We start from the raw sequence: 21,217 nt of genomic DNA, 5'->3' as shown, positions 1-21,217 counted from the left end.
TCAGGCAGCATGCCTTTGGCAAAGCGAATGTAGGGCATTGACAGAAGTAGGCCTGGGTCACTCCAAACCCGCTTGGACTTTCATGGGGTTCATAGCAATCCCCTCTGCACTCAGGATGAACTCAAGGAAGTACACCTGTTGCTGGTGGAAGAGGCATTTCTGTCCTTTTATGAACAGCTTGTTCCCCAATAACCGCTGTAGTACCTGCTGCACCTGCTGGACATGCTGCTCCATCGACCCGGAATCCACTAACGCACAAGCAGCCACCCGATTTCCCACCCAGGACAATACTATGGGAGCGGATGACTGGTTTTCCGGTTGATGAAGGTTGCTCACCTTTGGTCTTTGGCGGGGGTCTCGTGGAGGTGGTCGGACAGGGCAGGTGGCACAGAAATGTCCGGGGCCACCACAATACAGGCACACCCATCCTTGGAGCCAGCATTGTTTTTCTGCCAGTAGTCAAGCACCCTGCCCAATCTGCATGGGTTCCAGGGACTAGGGAAGAGCACTGGTCACTGTTGGGGCCAGCCTGGGACGTGGCGTTAATTCCCGGGCCAGGTTGTCGATCATGACAGCAGCTTCCATGGATCGGTCAAAAGCCCAATCCCCCGAGTAACCAAGCTCTACCTGAATCCAAGGGCTCGGGTCATTTCTGAATATCACTAAAAGAGTCGTGGGGTTCCAGCCGCTTTCCTCTGCCAGTGCCTGGAATTTGAGGAAATACACCACCACTGATCGGTTGCCCTGTTGAATCTTCATTAGGCTGCGGCCCGAGAGTGGATGGTTAAACACTGCCTTGAATTGTTTTTTGAAGTGTTCACAGGTGGTAGGGGTGCATTTGTTCCAGACAGCCGTGGTCCATTCGAGCGCAGATCCGGTCAGCAGAGAAATCAAACAGGTGATCTTGCTGTCATCCATATGATACACATGCGGCAGGGTGGAGAAAACAAGCTCACATTGGAGAATAAACCCCTGTCATTTATTGGAGGAGCTGTCATGCCATTTGGGCATGGCCAGCCATGGGTCTATTGTGGGGATGATCGGGTCAGCAGTGGATTACATCGGGCATGGCTTGGGGCGGCAGCGGCTTCACCTGATCCAGTGGTTCCTCCTTCCTGGAGCATCTGTACGAGTCCCTGGAAGGTCTCTGAGATATACCACAGGGTCTGTTCATGGGAGCCAAGAAGTGCCCCTGAGTGGACACCGCAGTCTGAAGGTGCTTAATCTCCGCTTGGTCCATCGACAAGGCAGAACCTTCTGTCGATGACGAGGGCAGGAGATCGAGAAGTTTGTGTGGACCCAATTGCAGGTTCTTTATTTTTGGCACAAAAGGAGCAGGTGAGACTTGTAGTCGGGGACAGGCACGGGTCGGTCAATGAGCTAATGTCGTTCTCGGGCGAATCTAGATTCAAAGTCGAAGAAGCGATGGGTCGGGAGCCTTGGATGTTGGGAACAGTAACGAGGAATGGAGGATGAGGGTCTGGAAAGGACAGGGAGGTAGGTAAAGGTTTTCTCAGAGCGCAGACAAAGTGGGCATCTCAGAAGAGGCAGAAGAGGATCTGTAAGGAGGGGTGCAGGAATGGACACTTTGTACCCTGCTGCTCTGATTTGGGGCAGGTGCAGGCATTTGGAGTGAGATTGCGGCTGTGACACTACTTTCGTGTTTCTACTACATGCATGATTTCCTCTAAAGCAACACAAGGTCATTGCACACCTATTATGTCACATGAGGAACACTGTTTCTCATTAAATAACAATTTTGTGGTAAAACTGAGGAATGCAAGAGGTTCACATACTTTCATGCAGCACTGAATGCTGACTGTAATTAAAAATGTGTCTTCAAATGGATTTTTTTCTTAAATGTCACTGAACCTGAGAGGTTCTTTGGTCAAAATGGCTCAATTTACAACTTCAGTTAGAATCTATTGCCACTTAAGCTCTTGTACTATTTTCAACCAAAAATTATGCTTTATAAAAGACTAACAGCATGAACACTTCTGAGCTTATAAATGCAATTATGATGGATATTTCTGAAACGTTATCAAATTACATTAGAGTACATGTGTCAGGGCACACACACACACACACACACACACACACACCATCTGAAACCACTTGTCCCAAGCAGGGTCGCGGTGAGCCAGAGCCTAACCCGACAACACAGGGCGCAAGGCTGGAGGGGGAGGGGACACACCCAGGACAGAACGCCAGTCCGTCGCAAGGCACCCCAAGCAGGATTCGAACCCCAGACCCACCGGAAAGCAGGATGTGTCAGGGCCTCTTTTCATTTGTTTCACTGAAGATATTGAATTAGTTGAAAGAAATGCTTTCAAGGTCTATATGGTAAAATCAAAAAAAAAAAGATTTTGGAATCAAATTTGTCATTACTGACATACGTCTTGACTACAAGGGACTACGAACACTCACCAGGTATAGGTCACTACCTGACAGATCAAATGATGATTCCACCTATTATTACACTTCTCCTGGAATAAGACATGACCACCAGATATTATATGTGGCAGCACCTTCTTTGCACTTGACCATAATAGGCTAATATCATGCGTTAATCTTTTATGGCCAGATATGAAGATACGTGACATGGTACATTGTGCACTATACTGAACTTTGATTTTATCTCACTTTTTTCTTCAAGTACTCCCAAGGGTTTATTTGACCTTTGTCATACCCCTTCTGCTTTCTAAAGCACCCTCACAGTGCATCTGTGCAGCAGAAATGGGCATCATGCACCACCCTCCCCACAGTAAACACAGTAATACAGTGGAGCTGCATGGGTTAAGAGCACTCTAACAGCTCACACTGGAATGGACATTGAAGAGACATTCCAAAGATAACAACTGTTAACCTTTATGATCCTTGGAAAGAACGTTTTGCCGAAGCCTCTTGAAGTTTTCCATTTTTTTCGAGGGCAGGTTTAACGTAGCACATGCAATCGCTGTGAAAATTTATTGCACACTATGCTTCTGAAGCAGTGTAAAGCAGCCCCTGGGACAAAGGTGTGACATTTAGAGCAAGAAGACCATATCAGACAGGTCAGAAAATTGTGACTTTTGATGGTGGGAAATCACAAACACTGTCATCTGGACCTTAAAGATTAAAGGATAGGTTTTGGAGAAATACTAATAGAGAAAGGAAATGTTCTCACCTCAAGAGAAGATTATTGCACTAGTATAAAGAGGTCACCTCACTGTGATTTTCAACAATTATTCAATAAACACAACGATTTTTAATGACCAGGTTAGAAACACAAAATGCTTTTTCTTCTTCTTATTATTATTATTATTTCATACATTCTGTTGCCAGGGTGGGGAGGAGCAGCAGGTTTGGGGTTTGGCTAGGGCCTACTCTGTGGTGGGTCTAGGGTCCGAGTCCTGCTTGGGGTGGCTTGCGGCGGACTGGCGTCCCGTCCGGGGTGTGTCCCCTCCCCTTCCAGCCTTGCGCTCTGTGTGTTACCGGGTTAGGCTCCAGTTTGCCATGACCCTGTTTGGGACAAGCAGTTGTAGACAATGTGTATGTTCTGTCAGTCACATATTTCTATTATTATAATAAGTATTTGACTGACAGAAGTTATGAAATATTAAAATAATAATCTCTTTTAAGATGAAGTTAGTGCCCTAGATATTCAGCCACAAAGCGTTTTACCCGCTTATACAACAGGGTACTCTAACTGTATATCATGACCAGGTATCAAAGGAGTGGGATATGAACAAGGAACCTTCATATTATAAAGCAACTTTGGTCATCACTACACTTGTTGCCCCTCATATCAATTATTAGCAATATTTAATATTTTGGCCATTCCATTCATTAATTTTACAACAGCCTGCAACTTCAGAAAATATTTAAAGGTTAGCTATCCTTCTGCAATAATTGCCATCATACAGCATTTTTTTTTTATGTCTGGAAACTGATATATTCTTTTTCACCTTAAACTTGTTAGCTTCAGGTTGTGGGTTCCAGACACATTTTTCTTTTCAGTAGCAGAATTTCCTTTCATCAAGGCACTTGCCCTAAGTTTCTCCAGGAATATTATTATTATTATTATTATTATTATTATTATTATTATTAATAATAACAAATAATTCCCTGCAGAGATCTGCACGTGCTGTCACTTTGTGCGCCGTTCTCCCCGTGACAGACAAAGGGGGGCTCTGTGTACCCGCGCTTCACACAGGGCTATTAGCTCGAGGCCCACCGGTCCCGACTCGTAAAGCGGGGAAGGGGGAGACGCGCAAGAAAAAGCAGAAATACAAAAACAATCGGGGGCCGCCGCCATCTTGAGCGCAATCGGAGTGAGCGCTGGGTGGGAGGCAACGCGGCCGCGGCACGGAGCTCAGCTCCAGCAGCACTTACAGCAGCGGCATCAGAACCTCGGCGGGAGCGCGCACAGGGCCCGGGGAAGGCGCTCATATCCTCCATTGCTCGCCTTAGCACGATCGTGTGCGTAAGAGAGAGACGGGATCGAGCGACAGAGAGAGAGAGAGAGCGAACGAACTCCAGTCTTCATCGAGCGCGCCTCCACCTCATTCCTCCGTATATTCCACTTTATATTATTCGCCCTTTTACTGTATCTTACCACCCCGGTGTGTGTGCCTCTCGATGTGGATTTGATTTTTTTTCCCTTCTGTTTTCTGGAGGATTCGATCACTCGCGGCTTTCGCACTCCGTGCTCCCATGAGGACGTGTTACTGGCGCTGCTGCACGTCTGACCCGGTGGGCTGAGTCCAGGGGACTCCCGGCACCCGCCGTCCGTCGGCACCCATCGGTCAGGGACGCGACCTCATGCACAGCGCTGACATGTTCCCACGCGCGAACCGCGTCCGCGGGCTGCCTCGCAGCTGCGCTCCGCTGCTGCACTGAGCTGGAGAAAAGACATCGTGTGAAGTAAACGGTTGCACTTTTCACGGACGATTCTGCTGTAAAAGAGCCCAACCGGGGAAGGTGGAGCAACAAGCTGCAGGGGCAGCGATCGCCAGCGCCGCGCACAGCGGTCCGGAGCGCGATCCGCACGGACAGCCACGGGGAGCTCTATAATAAGACATAGTTGTTGGCACTTTTTGCGTTTCTGCGCGCGCGGACGGAGCTGAGCCGCTCCTGCGGACACACACACGGGGCTCTCACGCGCTCCTGCACGCGGCTCATCGCGGACCGGCCACTCCGCCCGGAGAATTTGCACTCTATTTCGTTGCGCCCCCCTCCCCCCAAAAAAAGTGACTGCTTCGCATGGGTGTTTTTTGCGTGGACTCCGGGGTTTAAGGAGCCGCTTCTCACGTCAGCCTGCCCGGCCGTGGGTGCTTTCTGCGCTCGGATCGTGTGTGTGTGCGTGTGTGTCCGCCCGCGCGGGGACATGGGAGCCGCCACCAAGCTAGCCCTCGCGCTGCTCCTCATCACTTGTTCATCAGGTGCGCTCCTCTGCTGCTCTACATGGGCTGCTGCTGTTATTATTATTAGTATTATTATCTGTTTTTGGATAATGGCTATTATTATTATTGTTGTTGTTGTTGGTGGTGGTGTGTGTGTGTGTGTGTGTGCGTGTGCGCGCGCGTGTGTTTATTTTTGAATGAAGAAGGCGGCCCTGTCCGTCCGTGTGTGTTCTGCTCGGTTGCTCGTGCTTGAGCTTTGCTGTGATGAACATATACACAACACGCACACTTAAGTAAACCTTTACATTTATTAATTTAGCGGAAAATGCTTTTCCTCAAGCATATTTATTCATAACTACTAACTATTTAACTGACAACTTCATTCAAGGTATCTTCCTGTACTAGGTACAACACTGTACTAAAATACCTAGTGTTCACACGTTTATACAGTACAGCAGTGTAACACAATGACACACACACACTATGAGCAATTTAGAGATACCAGTTCACTTTAAACACCAGTCCTTGGAATGTGGGAGGAAACCCACGCAAAAAATGGAGAGAACATGCAAACTGCACACACGCTAAAGAGGGGCCGAACACACACTTGATCGCACAACTAGAGCTATGGGGCACCAGTGCTACCTGCTGTGCCTCTGCAACATGTGACTCGATCAGTAACACCGCACTTACCAGTTGCACAGTGTGAATAATGTGTAACACGTCTCAACCCCGGCACATTAATACATGCTGCCGTATGATGACTTGTTTCTTTGGTTTTCTGTCACTTGTGATGGTTCCTTTTGTGCGGTGGCCTCTTGAGTGTCTCGGGATGGATGGATGTGTTTTTCTCAGCTGTGTCAAACTGGTTGGGAGCGCTCTGTGTGACAGGAGTCAAAGTGACAGAGCTTTGTTTTGGGGGGAGGGGGGAAGTATAAAAGACATGGCAGTGGTGCTCCACGAGCTCACGCTGATTCGCACGCCACTGTGGCTGAGATCAAGTCAAACTCACCATTATTTGTCTAAAACGTGTGTGTGCTGCAATGCAGTCATACCTGGGACATTGCTGTCAAATTGTCTGCTGTGCACAGTGTTGGTTTTGAACGACATCATGTTCCGTTTCCCGATGTGCACATCCATAGTGGAATTATCACCATCCCTTATAAGTGTTTGTTATATATGTTCCACAATTTTGCAGGTGAGATTGAAGAAGGAGCTGCAGGTTTGGTGCTGTTCTCACCGCTACAGGTCCGATGTGCCACATGCACACGTTTACACACGGCAGTATACGCTTCACATGGAAAATGGCTAAAAATTTTGCCCGTGCTATAAGTGAAGCGAGATCATGTCTTTCTTTGGTCTTTAGACTAGATGAGACTGGACCCATCTTTTATTTTAGGATCAAGCTTTGTTTAAAAAACATCTTTCCGGATATTTAAGTTCCCTATAGCAGTGCTTACAAAGCACGTCATCCATGACAGCCAGTACATTAGCCGCTTTTAGGGGGAGTCTGAGTTTATTGAAATGTTGAAGGGTTCTAGGAGCAGGGAGTCCAGTACCATAAGCAGGAACACAGAAAAACGTGGGAAATGCTGTGGAGACTAGGGTTCGGTATGTTCCCAGTTCAAGGTTTATGGTGCTTTTTCTAGCAAAGGACTAGATGGGAAATTTTTGTGTGGTAATAGTTTGTGGGATGTTAATGCTCCACCCCCCCTTTTTCATGTGCCAAGAAGTGGTTCCAAAGTGGCTGCATGTGTTACCCCTGTCTGCATTGTCATTTAACACGGGCAGCTGGTAGCATAGTGATTAGAGCTGCTGCGTTTCTACCCAAAAGTTGCCACTTTAAATCCCACCTCCAGCTCTAGTACCCTCGAGCAAGGTAGTTTCCCCAGTAAAATTACTCAGCTGTATACATGGCTAAGTAATTATAGGTAGATTAACATTGTAAGTCAATTTGGTTGAAAGTGTCAGCTAAACAAATAAATGTAAACAGCTAGTGTCCACTGTGTATGAAAATAAAGGTGGAGTAAGTTCTGCCCCTGTTTGAACAGGCTTCCACCAGCAGCACTGGGGGCTCTGCTTTGCTTGGACTAAACCATCACATGTCTGGTTCCTCCCCCTATTTCCTTCAGGCTAAGTGTTTTTAACTGTGTGTTGACACCCCTCTCCCCTACCCATCCACTCTGCTGGATACACGACGACAGCTCTGCAGTCTTATCGATACCATGGCATTGGGGTTGGGCTCCGACCGTAGGATTTCTTACAACAGGATGCCGTGACAGTTAGATCACCTTCTGAATCTCTTTGTGCTCATTCAGGCAGTGGTTCTAATCCCAACTAAGGGTACAATGGTTAGTTTCCCCCGTGGCCCCTTAGTAACTTTGCAATGCAAATTAAGGCAAATGAGGAGAACTGATGGTACTCTGGAGTAAGGGTACAATGCATGGTCCCATTTGCGGCCGTTAAGTCACATGTCTCAACTTTGCATGGTAAATCCAGTAAAGCGGGCCCTTAAAATATACATGAATTTCTTCTCCGATGATTAAATGAAAACATTGCTGACTTTTGGAAAACTCAGAAGCCTAGACTGTGTCATTTTCTTGGGAGTTTTGCACAATACTTGCTTGGACAGTCTTTTATTTATCTATAGGTGTTTTTATTGAAGCTTACACAGCAGCTTGTTGATTGCGGTTATTCTTTGCGACTGTTGCACAAGTGTATTAGTATTAGGTGTGGACTTTGCCCTCATTTTACTGTGGATTATTTTCAAGTCGTAGTGGAAAATACAGACTTCTGCATTGTTCTCGAAGGTTTATGGAGGAGTGATAAAGACTTTGTCTGTATACCAGATTCTTTGTTTTTTGACCCCCCCAATCCTCCCAAGGTATGTGATGAAATCACGTGAAAGGATTACAGGAAGCGGAAGAAAAATCAATGTGCTTTTAAATATAGCAATGTGCTGAAGTTTTTTTTTTTTTTTTCTTCTTCTTCTATGAAAAGCTCCTGCCCGGTTTTAGTTATACATCCTGAAATTGTTTTTAAACAGGACACATTTTGGAGAGTGGAGGCACTTTAAGATGATCCTTAGCAACATGAACGTAATTGTCGTTGGATGTCTGCATCTTTTAAGAAATGATGGAGCACAGAACATGTTAATGAGTATTTTCCAGTCAAACATTTGGACTCTTTGGTTCATAGAAGGGTTTCCTTTTATTTTTTCTATTCATGGAATTTTATAATAGCAGTGCTATCAAAACTATGAACCATAAATGCAATTATGCAGTGACCAAAAAAGCGTTAAATCAAAAAGATCTAATTTTTCATTGTTCAAAGTAACCACCCTCTGCCTTGACGACAGCATGACACGCTCTTGGCATTCTCTCAACCAGTTTCTTGAGGAGCTACCTGGTATGCTTTTCCAACAATCTTGATGGAGTTCCCACATATGCTGAGCACTTGTTGCCTGCTTATCTTTCACTCTCCAATCCACTTTATCCCAAACCATCTCTTTTGGGATTGGGCTGGAAGATTGAGGAGGCCAGCTCATCTAATGCAGCACTCCATCACTCTCCTTCTTTGTCAGATAGCTCTTCCACACCCTGGAGGTGTGTCTTGGGTCATTGTCCTGTTGAAAAACAAATGACTGCCCATATAAGTGCAAACCAGATGGGAGGGTGTGTTGCCGCAGAATGTTGTGGTAGACTGTCACTGGAAAAGCACTCTGACACCACAATATTTCATCCCGCATCTTCTCAGTGGGGACCACACATGCAGAGAAGGTGAATGGATAATGTCTGCATCTCATGAAGACACTGCAGTTAGAACAAGAATTTTCCAGTTTGAGCTCATCAAACTAAAGGACAGATTTCCACTGGTCTGATGCCACCTGTCTGTGTTTGTTGGTCCAAGCAAGTCTCTTCTTCTTATTTATTTCTCTCAGTGGAGGTTTATTTGTAGAAGTTTTTACCACAAAAGCCTGATTCATGAAGCCTCCTCTGCACAGCTGATGTTGAGATGTATCTGCTGGTTGAACTCCATGAAACATTTCTTTGGGCTCTAGTCTGAGGTGCAGTTAATTGGCTATTTTAGAGGCTGGTGACTCTAATAAACTCTTGGTTGGCCTTTCTTGTGGCTCTCTTCATAAGAGGCAGTCTCATCACAGCACTTGATAGATTTTGCAGCTGCAGCACTTCAATAACCTTTAAAATTTTTTGAAATTCTGCAGATTGAGTGTAGCTGATCAGGTTGTCCTGGTTTTGCCATATTGTGGACTACCACAACCAGAAATAATGGAATTCTACCACATGAGGCTACTTAGCCCCACCCCACCTTGTCGTAACACAAATATTTGACTCAAATTCATTAATGTCACTAAATGTCACTTAAGCTCTAAATGGGAACATTAAAAATAGTACTTTTTGGAAAGAAATGAATATGTAGGCATCAACTTCACTATGTATATTTGTTTTAGAAACAAAATTTAAACATTTAAGCAGAAGCCTTTAGATCAAAATGTCTTTAAGATTATGAAAAATATACATTCAGCCAGGTGTGCCTAGACTTTTGACTGGTCCTGTTAAGAGTTATGAGATGAGAATTATGATGTATTTTCAGTTTTTGAAAAGAAACTAAAACTAGTCCAACTTTTCAAAGTACTTCTGCACTGTACTGAAATTTACTTGTTTAACCTAATTTATAAAATGTAAATCAAATGCTCTCGGCTTAATGCGGTTGCAGCAAGAGCCTCAAATTTCATATTGCTGGAAGGGGGCACTGTACACATGCTGTATATATACAGTGCCTGGTCCATAGTTTTGCATGTTAATTTAATAAATGTGCGCAGTGCTATCTTTCATTCCGTTACCTTTAACACAAGTGGATCAAATTATGTTACTCAGTGTGTGAGGAAAAAGTGAACATAAAGCTTTTGGGCAATTTTTAACCCCAGCGCTCCTCAAGGCTGCCTGCTTGGGTGAACATGCTCTCTGTTGAGTTGTGTGTGCTTTGGATTTAGCTGTGCAGTCAGTGAATGGGTCTGAAGTACAATTTTGTATATTTTGTTTATTCTGCTTGGGAATAGACAGCTAAACAAATGGTTGCAGTGCATACCCAGTGACAGATGATAAAACAAAGCCTGATCAAAGTTTGCCACCCTCCCACAGAGCTACTGGGTGGGCAGGGACCATTCTGCGTGAATTGTTTTTAGCACCTGCTCGGGTCTACAAGACTCCTCAGCATTCTTTATGGGGGCCCCCCAGGGGACCAGGCCCATGGTTTTGCTTCCCAGGCTGGGCACAAATGACTGAGGCCATTGGCTCCCCCCCCCCCCCCCCCCCCCTGACTGGAGGTTGAACTTGTAGAGGATATTTACATTTATTCATAGACACTTCTTTCGAAAGCAATATGCAGTTATAAATAAGTAGTATGTAGTGGATACCTTTATCCAAGGTCATTAAAAGTGTTAGATACACTGCACTAAACTCCCTGTAGTCATTCCCCCATGTATACAGTACACCATTGTAACAGACTCAGCAAATTAGAGTCACCAGTTCATCTGAACCATGTCATTGGATGAAACCTGCACTAATATTGGAGGAACATGCAAACTCCACATGCTGTAGACTGAGCAGAGATCGAACCCACATCCTGTTGCACTGTCTAGGCACTATGCAGCAACATCACTATGTGCTGTGCCTTCATGCCAAATACGAAAGAGCTTCGGCTTTGAATTTGCCATATCTCAACATTGTGGCCCACACTGTACCCCATGGGTACATGGTTGGGGTATGAAAATTGTATCCATGTATTTATTGCTGTTCTCATTTGTTAAGGTGGATAAACTGAATATTGGTAACTTTCCAAACTTTTTAATCGTAGCTGAACATGTAACTTGACAGAGAAGCTCTGTGCATACTGTTTATTTATTGTTTTGCAAACGGAATATAATTTAATTGTTTTTGTGAGGGGGGACATGGTGGCGCAACGGGTTTGGCCTGTGCCTTCTCTCTTGTGGGTCTGGTGTTCAAGTCCTGCTTGGGCTGCCTTGTGGCAGACTGGCATCCTGTCCTGAGCGTTTTCCCTCCTCCTCCAGCCTTACGCCCTGTGTTGCCGGGTTAAGCTCAAGCTTGCCGTGACCCTGCTCAGGACAAGCGGTGTGCACGTGTGTTTTTTTTTTTTTTTTTTTTTGTGAGATATGTTATAAATCTGTATGAGAACTGGAATGAAAGTTCACTAAGTACGAATGCCAGCTTAATCACATGGCACTGACACTCATCAGTGTAATACACAGTTAAATAACAGAAACAAAATACCCTAAAAACTCCTGTTTGGACTCTTGTCTTGGAAAACATACCATTTTGTTGTTTTTCTTTTGGATTTTGCTTTGTCTATGATCTGTTGCTGATTTTTCACTTACTAGTGCCATGAGATGGCGTGGGACTCAGGGGTTAGTGCTGGTGTCTCACAGTGCTGCTCTGCATTTCCTTCTGAGATTAGTAAAGTTTGATCCATTCATTTGGATGTAGGTTTGAATGCGGCACAGTTTGTTTGGAGTTTGTATGTTCTTCCCATGTTCTCTTGGTTTCCTCATTGTGCTCTGGTTTTCTCATACAGTCCGCTAACATGTGTATCAGGTGAAGTGGAGATGCTGAATTGCCCGTACTGTCTATGTGTGCATTTCTCTGTCATAAAGATGAGTGAATGATTGTAGGGAGTTTACTGTAGTGCATCTAACAATGTAAGTCACCTTGGATAAAGGTGTCAGATAAATATTAATTAATAATCACTGAACATCATTTTGGAGAAAATCATCAGGTAAAAGAATAAATGGTGTAACAGTGGTCAGTGGTCAAGCCAGCTTAGACTTCTGGAAAGTGATGTTGAGAAATGCATGAATTCTGCTTCATGTTGTTAGAGTACATGTAAAAGCGATTTTCAGTGGGTCGTTGTTTCCGACTGGAGTCATGTGATTGTGTAGCTGGAGGCGAGGTATTGAGAAGATGTGGCAGCTCTTGCACCAGGGCGTGGTGGCACAGTGGGCTTGGCTGGGTCCTGCTCTCTGGTGGGTCTGGGGTTTGAGTCCCACTTGGGGTACCTTGTGTGATGGACTGGTGTCCTGTTCTCGGTGTGTTGTACCTTACGCCCTGTGTTGCCGGGTTAGGCTCTGGCTCACCGCGGACAAGCGGCTTCAGCCAGTGTGTGGGCTCTCCAACCCATTCGGTACTGCAGTGGGCCAGTGGCATGACTTGGGCACAAGGTCTCCTAGGCTGGAAGGACCATGACTGCAGCAGTAGGTGAATAGAGCAAAGTGCTGCATTGCCAGGTGGTGAAGAGTAACATTCTAGACAGCCTGTCGACTCACACTCCTCCTTCGCTCGTCTTGTTGAAGAGGTGCTTCCCTAAGGAATGTGCTGCTGGAAAATGGGGAGATGTTAAGCGATTCGCAGATGCGGCCCATTGCTCGATGTGCTTAAGGAAAGAGCAATCTGGCTGTGCTCACTGAACCAGACCCGCTGTTCCAGTCTACAAGGCCCACTGCTGGGCAGTTATTTTTATTTTGCTGCTCTGCTGATCCTTTCGTACCAAGCGGTTGTACAATTGTATTGATTTATGTATCATTTTGGGTTAAATTCTTACCTCAAAGGTACGCCAATAGGGTTCCTGCTGGGAGTTGAAACACAGGGTCACAGCAGCTTTCCTTGACCCCGTATTACCTGCTGGTGGTCATCAAGGTGAGTTACCAAGTTTGTGCCATATTAATAGAAGTTACTGAAGTTATATTGAATGTAAGCAATGTGTTAAAGGTCTTGGCAGCCAGATATATAATATATATATATATATATATATAAAATATCAAGCCCTTAATTCTTTATATAAGGGCTTATGAAATGAAATTTACTGTCGGTGTTGGTGTTTCTATGGGAATGAGCATGAACCCAGTCTGGTAGTTATGTTTCTAGGAGAGAGCAGTCCCTATACAGAAGCCCATTTTTGGCTTTCTGTCTTGCTGCCTAAATTAGGAACAACTGATAACATATTTTAGCAGTACATAGTGTTCCTGGGGTAATGCTGTAACAACTGCTCAAAACCTGAAATCACTGTCAGCTCTTGTTGGGACAGAAAATGTTTGGTTTTGGAAAGTATTGGGCACAAAGGGGAAGGCCTCCTGTGGCTTCTGGGTGAAAACTGGTCACCTTGGATCACTTGTCATGGCAAAGAGCGCATGGTTAGTGTTCTTATTTGTACATCAATATTCTTTATGCATTGAAGGCATTGTCAGTGCATACTGAGAGGCTTGTGCTGTGTCTAATACCAGGTTGAAGTGTGTGATCTCACCAGTTTCATGGCTTTGCTATGCAGATCAAATAATCCAGATGCTCCCATGAAGACGCCTTGTGGGTTTTCATGGAGATGTGGAGTTCTGTGCTCATTAGACCAACCCCCATTACAGTGGCTTTTGGTTCATCATGGTTGCAGGACTCCAGCTGTAGGATGTTCACTGGAAATGTATTTGAGAGAGACATTCCATGGTCCCCATTGCACAGTTGCAGTGTGGGTACGTTGAGGGTAAAGCCCGCTTGCCCCTCAGACAGCACCCCCCACCCCATTACCACTCATCCACCATGCATGCAGCAGAAGATTAAGAGATCTGCAGGTACATCGGCAGGCTTATTCACAGCAGCTCTCTGGAGGATTATGGAAGAACTGAGGCGTGCACTTAGCGCTTATTCCAGTAATAGAGAAATACCTATAGTATTATATTTGATATTTTTTTTTACGCTCATTATACTTTAAACATATGCTTTTTTAGTCTTGGGAAAACACAGTAAGTGTTGATCCTTCTTCTTGTGCTTTATTTCTTTGATTCTTTTGGTGTCTCAGTGGTGCTGCCGTACTGTTCATATCTCTTGCCTGTGGAGTGTGTGCACTTGAAATTTTGTATAACCCTCCATACTTCGCAGATGGCCCCGCTCCCCCATTATGTGGAAGATCGGTAAGTGATGCCATCCACTCTTTCACCCCAGTGTGACTACAAAGCACAAATAAGAAACTGCTAAGATGTCTCTTGATTTGTCCAAGTGGAGGGGGTGGTGCAGTCTGGATGTTAGCTAACACCTTATTTTCATTCTTCAGTGGCAGTGTTGGTGGGGAGCTGTGGGTGCAATTCATTACTGAACAATATTAGTCAGTTTTGTTTGGAAAAAAAAATGCAGCTGCTGGAATTGTACACATGATTTAAAGAGCTGCCAAAAAGGAACGCAGCCAGTTGCAGTGCAGTGGTCATGTTTTTCCCCTTCCAGGGCCGGTGTTCTCGTCCCTAGCCAACGATAGGGAAAACATTTCTATCTGTGGCTCAATGGGGGGGCTAAACGAGAATGACCCTCTTCTCTGCACAAAGCTCAATTTTCTGGAATTTGTGAAAGGCCCCCTTTGCGTTTAAATGTTAATTTCATTGAGTATTATACTACGGAGTTGTTGCGCTCGTATCTGCACTGAATTTTAAGGAGCACTGCAGCTACTACAATTACTGTGTTGCCCTTAGTTGTCCTGCAAGACAAGCCCTGAAAGACTACAGTGAAAACGTGTATTAAGCTATTACCTGAGGTAATCCAAACACATTAGAATACAGCACTTCTCATAATGAGATCTAACCCGGAGGCTGCAACCCAAGAGGTGGCTGTTGCCCCTCCTCCTCCACCCATATGTCTGTTTGGGCTGACAGCATCCTTGTTTGCTAGTGTGTCCCATCAAACCCAGGGCTGTGGCTGCTGTTGCCAGTGGAGAACAATCAGGTTATTTATTCGTTTATTATTTTTGGTTCCCTTGCCACTCAATTCGTCAAGGCCAGTTTACAGCTCAAGAAGAAGGCCAGGCCTTGTGTATGTGGAGGGAGGCTGCCGGAGCATCGTCCCAGATTTACCAGGCCGGGTTTGCACTCTGAGTAATATATTGAGCGCCATAATGCAATAAGGGTCCAGCGACTGTGTCCCTCTCTTTTTGCATCCACACAAATCCCCGTCACGTTAAGCAGCTTGCGGACAGATCTCTCTGGGAAAAGCTCATTTTTATACCTGCTTGCAATATAAACTACCCCTTGTATGCAGCGTGCACCTTGGTTTGTTTATTTTCCCCAACTAGTGTCCTGTGTCCACCTTAAGGTTTCCATATCTCTTACCGTGGGTGTCTTTGCATGTCATCCTGGGTACTCCTGACTGTTTGGTCTCACACAGTGGTTTTAGCTACGTGTGCTGGATTTGAAGGTTGTAGGTTCAAATCCCTTCTCCGCCGATAGAGCCCCTTGAGGAAGGTATTTACTCTGAATTGAACTGTGAAAATTACCCAGCTGTATGAATGGGTCAGTCAGTGTAAACTACTTTGGAGAAAAGCAAATGTGAATGCAAGTCTGTTTTTGGGTTTTGAAACTGAAGGAGAACAGAGTGCAGCGTTCTGTTTTTCTTCACAGTGACCGTGTTCAGTTTGCAGTGTGAGTTTTAGTTTGTTTACTTCATTGCACTGTAGCCACACTGATATCTTTCCTGCAAACCCAACTAAGGGCTCGGTAACACAGATAATGTAGCTTTTCTGGATGCACGTATTACTGTCAGATAAATAATTTAAAGTCCAGATGACTTATGGATGCCATGTGCGGAGGCTCTGTGGTCGTCAAGATTAAATCTGACGACCAGCTGTGCTTCGTATTCCTGGGCTGGTCGTACGTGCGGGAGTCAAGCACATTTTGTACTCTGCATTCCTTGGCAAATTGAAGCAGGCAGGTAGCTCCAGGTGCTCTGCATTCGCCATCCCCTCCAGCTTGCCTCCTCCGTACCTCTGGAGGCATGCAAGGTCTCGCTCTGCACCTCCAGGGACCGAATCGGCAGCTCCTGCTGGAATCACGTTACATACTTAGGCATTTGGAGGTCTTACATTATTACGTTATTATTTCACAGGGTTTCTGAAATGGCTGGAAGTGTGAAACATATACTATCCATGGCCATGTCACACTTGTTATGGTTTTGTTATGTTCACGGTTGTGGTTTATTTTGTGGGAGATGTGGAGGGACTGGCATTTAGATAATGGCAGTCTAGTCCTGGCATGTGTACAATACCTCTGTGTTGGGGTTTTGGTGTGAAATAGACATTCAGGTTGTAATATAAAAAGGTTGATTCCATCCGTTGGTTGACTATCTGTTTAAAACAGACAGGAGTTGCAGTAAAGCACTACTTGTGCTGAAACACTGGCTATGCAGGAAACTGGTACAAGGTGCAGCCCCGATCGCTGAAACTGATCTTTCAGCTCTTCCATGAGAAGAATGCAGCGAGGGCCTCTTGGTACGCAAAGTCAGCCACAGGAGGCTATGCGTATTTTCATACGCGCTGCAAGATCATCTCCCTGCAACCTGTTCCTTAGAGCACAACCACCAAATTTCCCATCTGTCAAAATCAGCACTGGACGCTGTTGTCTTGCTAGAGTGTCTTTGTCTTTTAAGGGTAAAGATTTTAAAGCTTTAGAGGAAATATTTACGATGGAAACATCGTCACTTTAGATGGTGTTGATAAATGTGTTTTTCCTGTTTACTGTGGTAAAACCAGGGCTTTATACCACTGCAGATCACTGGCCCAAACCAGTTTCCACCCAGAAGCTACATTGGAAACGCCTGTTTCTTCAAGTTAGTTCTGCGGGTCCTGAGCAGCATTCTAATCTCACCCATCTGAATTCGTGATAACTGGAGAAAAACAAGCCTGATGGTTCAAAATATAATGAGGATATTTTTGTTTTCTCTTTTTGCCCCTTAAAATGAATGAGAATGTTAATTAGCTGAGGAGTCTGTTTTAGCTTCATAAATGAGCAAACTAAGGGAATGTTTTATTAGTCTAGAAACACTTTTAAAAATATATTTTAGATGTAAAATAACACTACAGAAGAAGTGAGTTCTAGTACACTCAGTTCTAAGGTGAAATTGTGGAATACTCTGGGCAGAACCCCATCCATGCAGGGTAAACAGAGTAAAAAGGCTCAGCTGAAAGAAAAACCTGTGGCATCTGATGAGCAGTGTCCTGGGTATTTACCGTGGTCACAAAGATACTCAGCTCATCGGTGGTTGACAGCTACAGCTGCTTTAGTGGTAAAACATCATCAGATTCACTTTGTGTGCTGACTTTCTCTGGCCTCACCACAGAAATGTGTGTTATTTTGGCTGGCAACTCATAGACTCAAGTGGTAGTAGACAGCTTTCATTTTAGAGATGATATTTTTCAGTGTTCCTGTTACGAGCCCTGTGTTGACAGCGCTGTCAACGACTTGTGGACACTGCTTTTTTGGAGATTGTCAAGACTTGTGAAGAGGGACAGGGCAACACCAAGTGCAACTCTCAGTAAGATGGGCTGTGTGGGCTTGTAGCTTTCCTTGTGTGGTTGTGATTGAAGAATAATGCTGCTGTAGACAACCAGTGGCTTGGCAAATACTCCATAAATGTCATTGAAAATACAACATAAATGGGACACCTGGTAGTGTAGGGGTTAGAGCTGCTACTTTTGGCCCCAAAGTTCGTCAGTTAAAATTCCACCTATAGCCTGTAATACACTTAAGTAATGTGCTCACCTTTAGTTACTCCAGTAGAAGTTACCCAGCTGTATAAATGGGTGGATAGTTGTAGCTAGCTTAACACTGTAAGTCCCTTGGAGAAACAGATCAGGTGTAAGTTGGAAATACACTTGGTCCTTGACTTACGACAAGGTTGTGTTCTGACGTCCTCTTAGTAAGTTCACTTCATTAGAATGTGCAAATCCCCTTACAATGTATTATCTAAACAATTGTATAAATTCCCTTTTTTTCTCGCTAACGTCACACGTTGTGCATGTTAGAATAATGCTAACATAGGATAATTTACATTTTTTCATTTAGCTGATGCTTTTCTCCAAAGCAACTTACAGTGTTAAGGTTACAATTATTTACCCATTTATACAGCTGGGTAATTTTACTGGAGCAATTTAGGGTAAATACCTTGCTCAAGGGTACTACGGCAGGAGGTGAGCCTTGAACTTGTGACTTTCTGCTGTGTTCATTAGCTTATTCTCTTCTGCACCACCGGAATATTTGTGTTTTTGCTTGCTAGCCATTGTTAAAAAGAAAAAGAAACTTGAATGGAATCAGAAACTAAATGTTCCGTAAAGAAAGAAATGTTTTTGTAAATTAAACGCAGTCGCTAACGGACACACTGACTGAGACAATAAAAAAAAATAGGCTTCTTACACGGCAAGACCAGTCGATACAACAGGTAGAGCGATTGTAACTAGACATTAGGACCAAAGTTTGGGACTCCGATTATTTAGTAAAATTGATGGGATGGTCATTTTCGGTCCAGGTGGCTGTAAGTCACATATGCCGTTAAGTCTAAAAACTGTAGTGCCAAAGCATAATGTTTAAGGTGTCAGGTGGGATACTCCCCCTCCATTGCTATTATTTTAAAAAGCTCAGTTTTTTCTCCTGCAGTAAAAAAGTGCTGTAAACTAGTTTTATCACGTTTGACGTTGGGTTAACAAGATTCAGTAGGAAATCAGCCCACGTCTTCCCAGCTTTTCTGCAACAGTTCCCACATGTGCTGCTTTGCTTTTACTTTTCTTTCCACTTTTTCCCACACAAATATACTCTTTTGGTATTGGAAGATGTTCATCTCCCAACTTTAAAGCAAAGTTACATCCCGTCCCAGCTGAAGTGGAGAGTAACTTTTGGCTGATCGCATACTGGACGACATGCTTGTTCAGGATGTGAGCTGTATTTTAAAGTCCCGCGTACTTAACATTTAGATACTTTTTGTGAATTACTTCTGTAACCCTAACCTTAAAATGTATGAAGTTGTCCTGGACATCTTTGTATATTTTACTTACAAATGAAGTGTAAGCTTTCGCACTTAAACGATCATTAAGTCCCACGCTTCTTTCAGCAAGAAGGCTTTTCCCTCAGTTGTTGACAAAGCGCTGCCTACAGATTATGCGGCGAGGTTTTCGGTAGAGATAAATAAACCCGGCTCCATACAAACCCACAACGGAAACTGTAAGTAAATGCTTTGGCACGGTACATTTCTCCTAAGGCAGATTGGCATTAAATGGAGGGAAAACAAAAGATGCCCCCCACCGTCCTCAGTTGCGTCCTTAAAGGGTGCAGAAGCGTCTTTCCGTTTTTAATCCAAGGATACTGTCACATCTGCAGTCTCCCTCCAGAGGTTTACTATGATTGTGTAGTTTTTTAAACTTCAGGCACTGACGTCTTCCTTTTTCCCAGAACAAAAGGAAGCAATGCAATGTTCTTGGAATTATTTTTGCATGCTGACAGATGCCGTGCGAACGAGAACAAAATCAGCTGCCTCCTTACCCATGAATAATTTAGCCTTACAGCCCTATTCAAGGTTTTTGATGGGGATTTTCAGATGTAAACGCAGCTTCTGAAGTCACCCTAACGTAGCTCGTCGTGGCAGCACGTGCAATACTCTCAAGCATACAGTACATCCGGAGTTCACCATGGGGCAAATGGCAGCCTACCACTCTATAACCTGTCCGGCCTCATTCCTCCGAATTACAACTTTTTTCCATCCTTGTCATAACTGTGGTGCCTTAATAGATTTTTAGCACGCGTTTACTTGCGACGCAGAGCCGCAAAGCGAAGGCCTAAGTGTGATTAATGTGCCTTGCAGATGTTGTTTTATATGCTTCAGAGGGCTCCTGAAACAGACTCCAGTCTAGACAGCCTGGCTGCGCTGACGTCCCGCTTTGATCCGTGATTAAAACTGGTTGTTGTACATTTATCATGTTCCCGTTTTCAAGTCTCCCAAGACTGCCCCCCCACTTTGTCTCTTTGCTTGTGCTCAGATTGTCTCCCTTTCCACCCGCAGCTGAGTAACCCCCTCTGTTATTACCCCTTTTCCCCAAAGCTCTGAGCACAGCCTGCTGGGGGACAAATATCAGCACTGCAGGGTCAATTTGTTCCAATTACTGGCCATTAAATCTTTACAGAAGGACCTTTTACCCATAGCTGATAACACATAAAAACATATAATAGGCCCTGTGGAACTGCGTCATGGGCGATGGATCTGAAGGAGGGGCAATTGTTGTTTCATTTACAGGAAGCATTGGATGAATTATCTTTATTTTGAGTTGAACATTGATTTGATTGTACATTGTAGGGTTTTTAAATATTTTCTGATGTACTTTTAAACCATTTAATATGAAGTAAGCAGCTGCTCCTGAGCTGTAAAGCAAATTGCTTGATCTATAAATCCTAGTACTAAAAATATATGGAAATAAAATGTAGTAACAGAATATTGATACTTATTGTTATTTTTCCTTTTTTTTTTATTTATTGATACTTTTTGTAAACTGCTCTCATCAGAGTCTTGTTTATGGCCTCAGTGGTATTTCGCTGCTGTTTCAAGTGCTGAGTTAGAAGCATGTCACGCAAAGAAGTTGTAATTTTACCCCAGTGATCATGGCATTTGTGAGGTTAAGTGTTCTGTTTGATTATTGCGAACCTTTATGAATGTGCTCATTTATAAATGGTTCTTCAAAGTGACTTGCATTGCTTGCAGGTCTGCGTTTTAAACTCGGTGCAGCTTTTTGTTTAAACCTAAGTATTTTTATGCTCCTCAAGTACCTTTGTCAAGGTTACAAACAATGAGGACTTCACCTTGCTGCGTTCTTGCCAAGACTCTGGTACATTTGCTTCTGTTGTTCATGTTCCTGTTTTGAAGAGCATGCGGATTTCAAGATGAGCCAGAGTCGTCCTGTCATAGAAATGTTTTTGCACAAAAAGGAGCAAACACATTAAGTGGAGATGTTTGCAA

The 21,217-nt window shown here is 44.2% G+C and overlaps 1 protein-coding gene across 2 annotated transcripts in view; it reads left to right on the top strand.

The window, feature by feature from the left end:
• Positions 1-4,205: 4,205 nt before the first annotated feature.
• The window catches only part of LOC108924278 (activin receptor type-2A-like), a 52,660-nt gene continuing 35,648 nt past the window's right edge, over positions 4,206-21,217 (top strand). For both annotated transcript variants that reach the window (XM_018735536.2, XM_018735535.2), the window contains exon 1: positions 4,206-5,423. In XM_018735536.2, coding sequence (XP_018591052.1) covers positions 5,369-5,423 — 55 coding nt within the window. In that variant the 5' untranslated portion in view covers positions 4,206-5,368. The remainder of the gene's footprint in view (positions 5,424-21,217) is intronic.

This window comes from Scleropages formosus, chromosome 21 (genome assembly GCF_900964775.1).
Source record: "Scleropages formosus chromosome 21, fSclFor1.1, whole genome shotgun sequence".
Classification (NCBI taxonomy): Eukaryota; Metazoa; Chordata; class Actinopteri; order Osteoglossiformes; family Osteoglossidae; genus Scleropages; species Scleropages formosus.
This window is presented reverse-complemented; position numbering and strand designations above follow the sequence as displayed.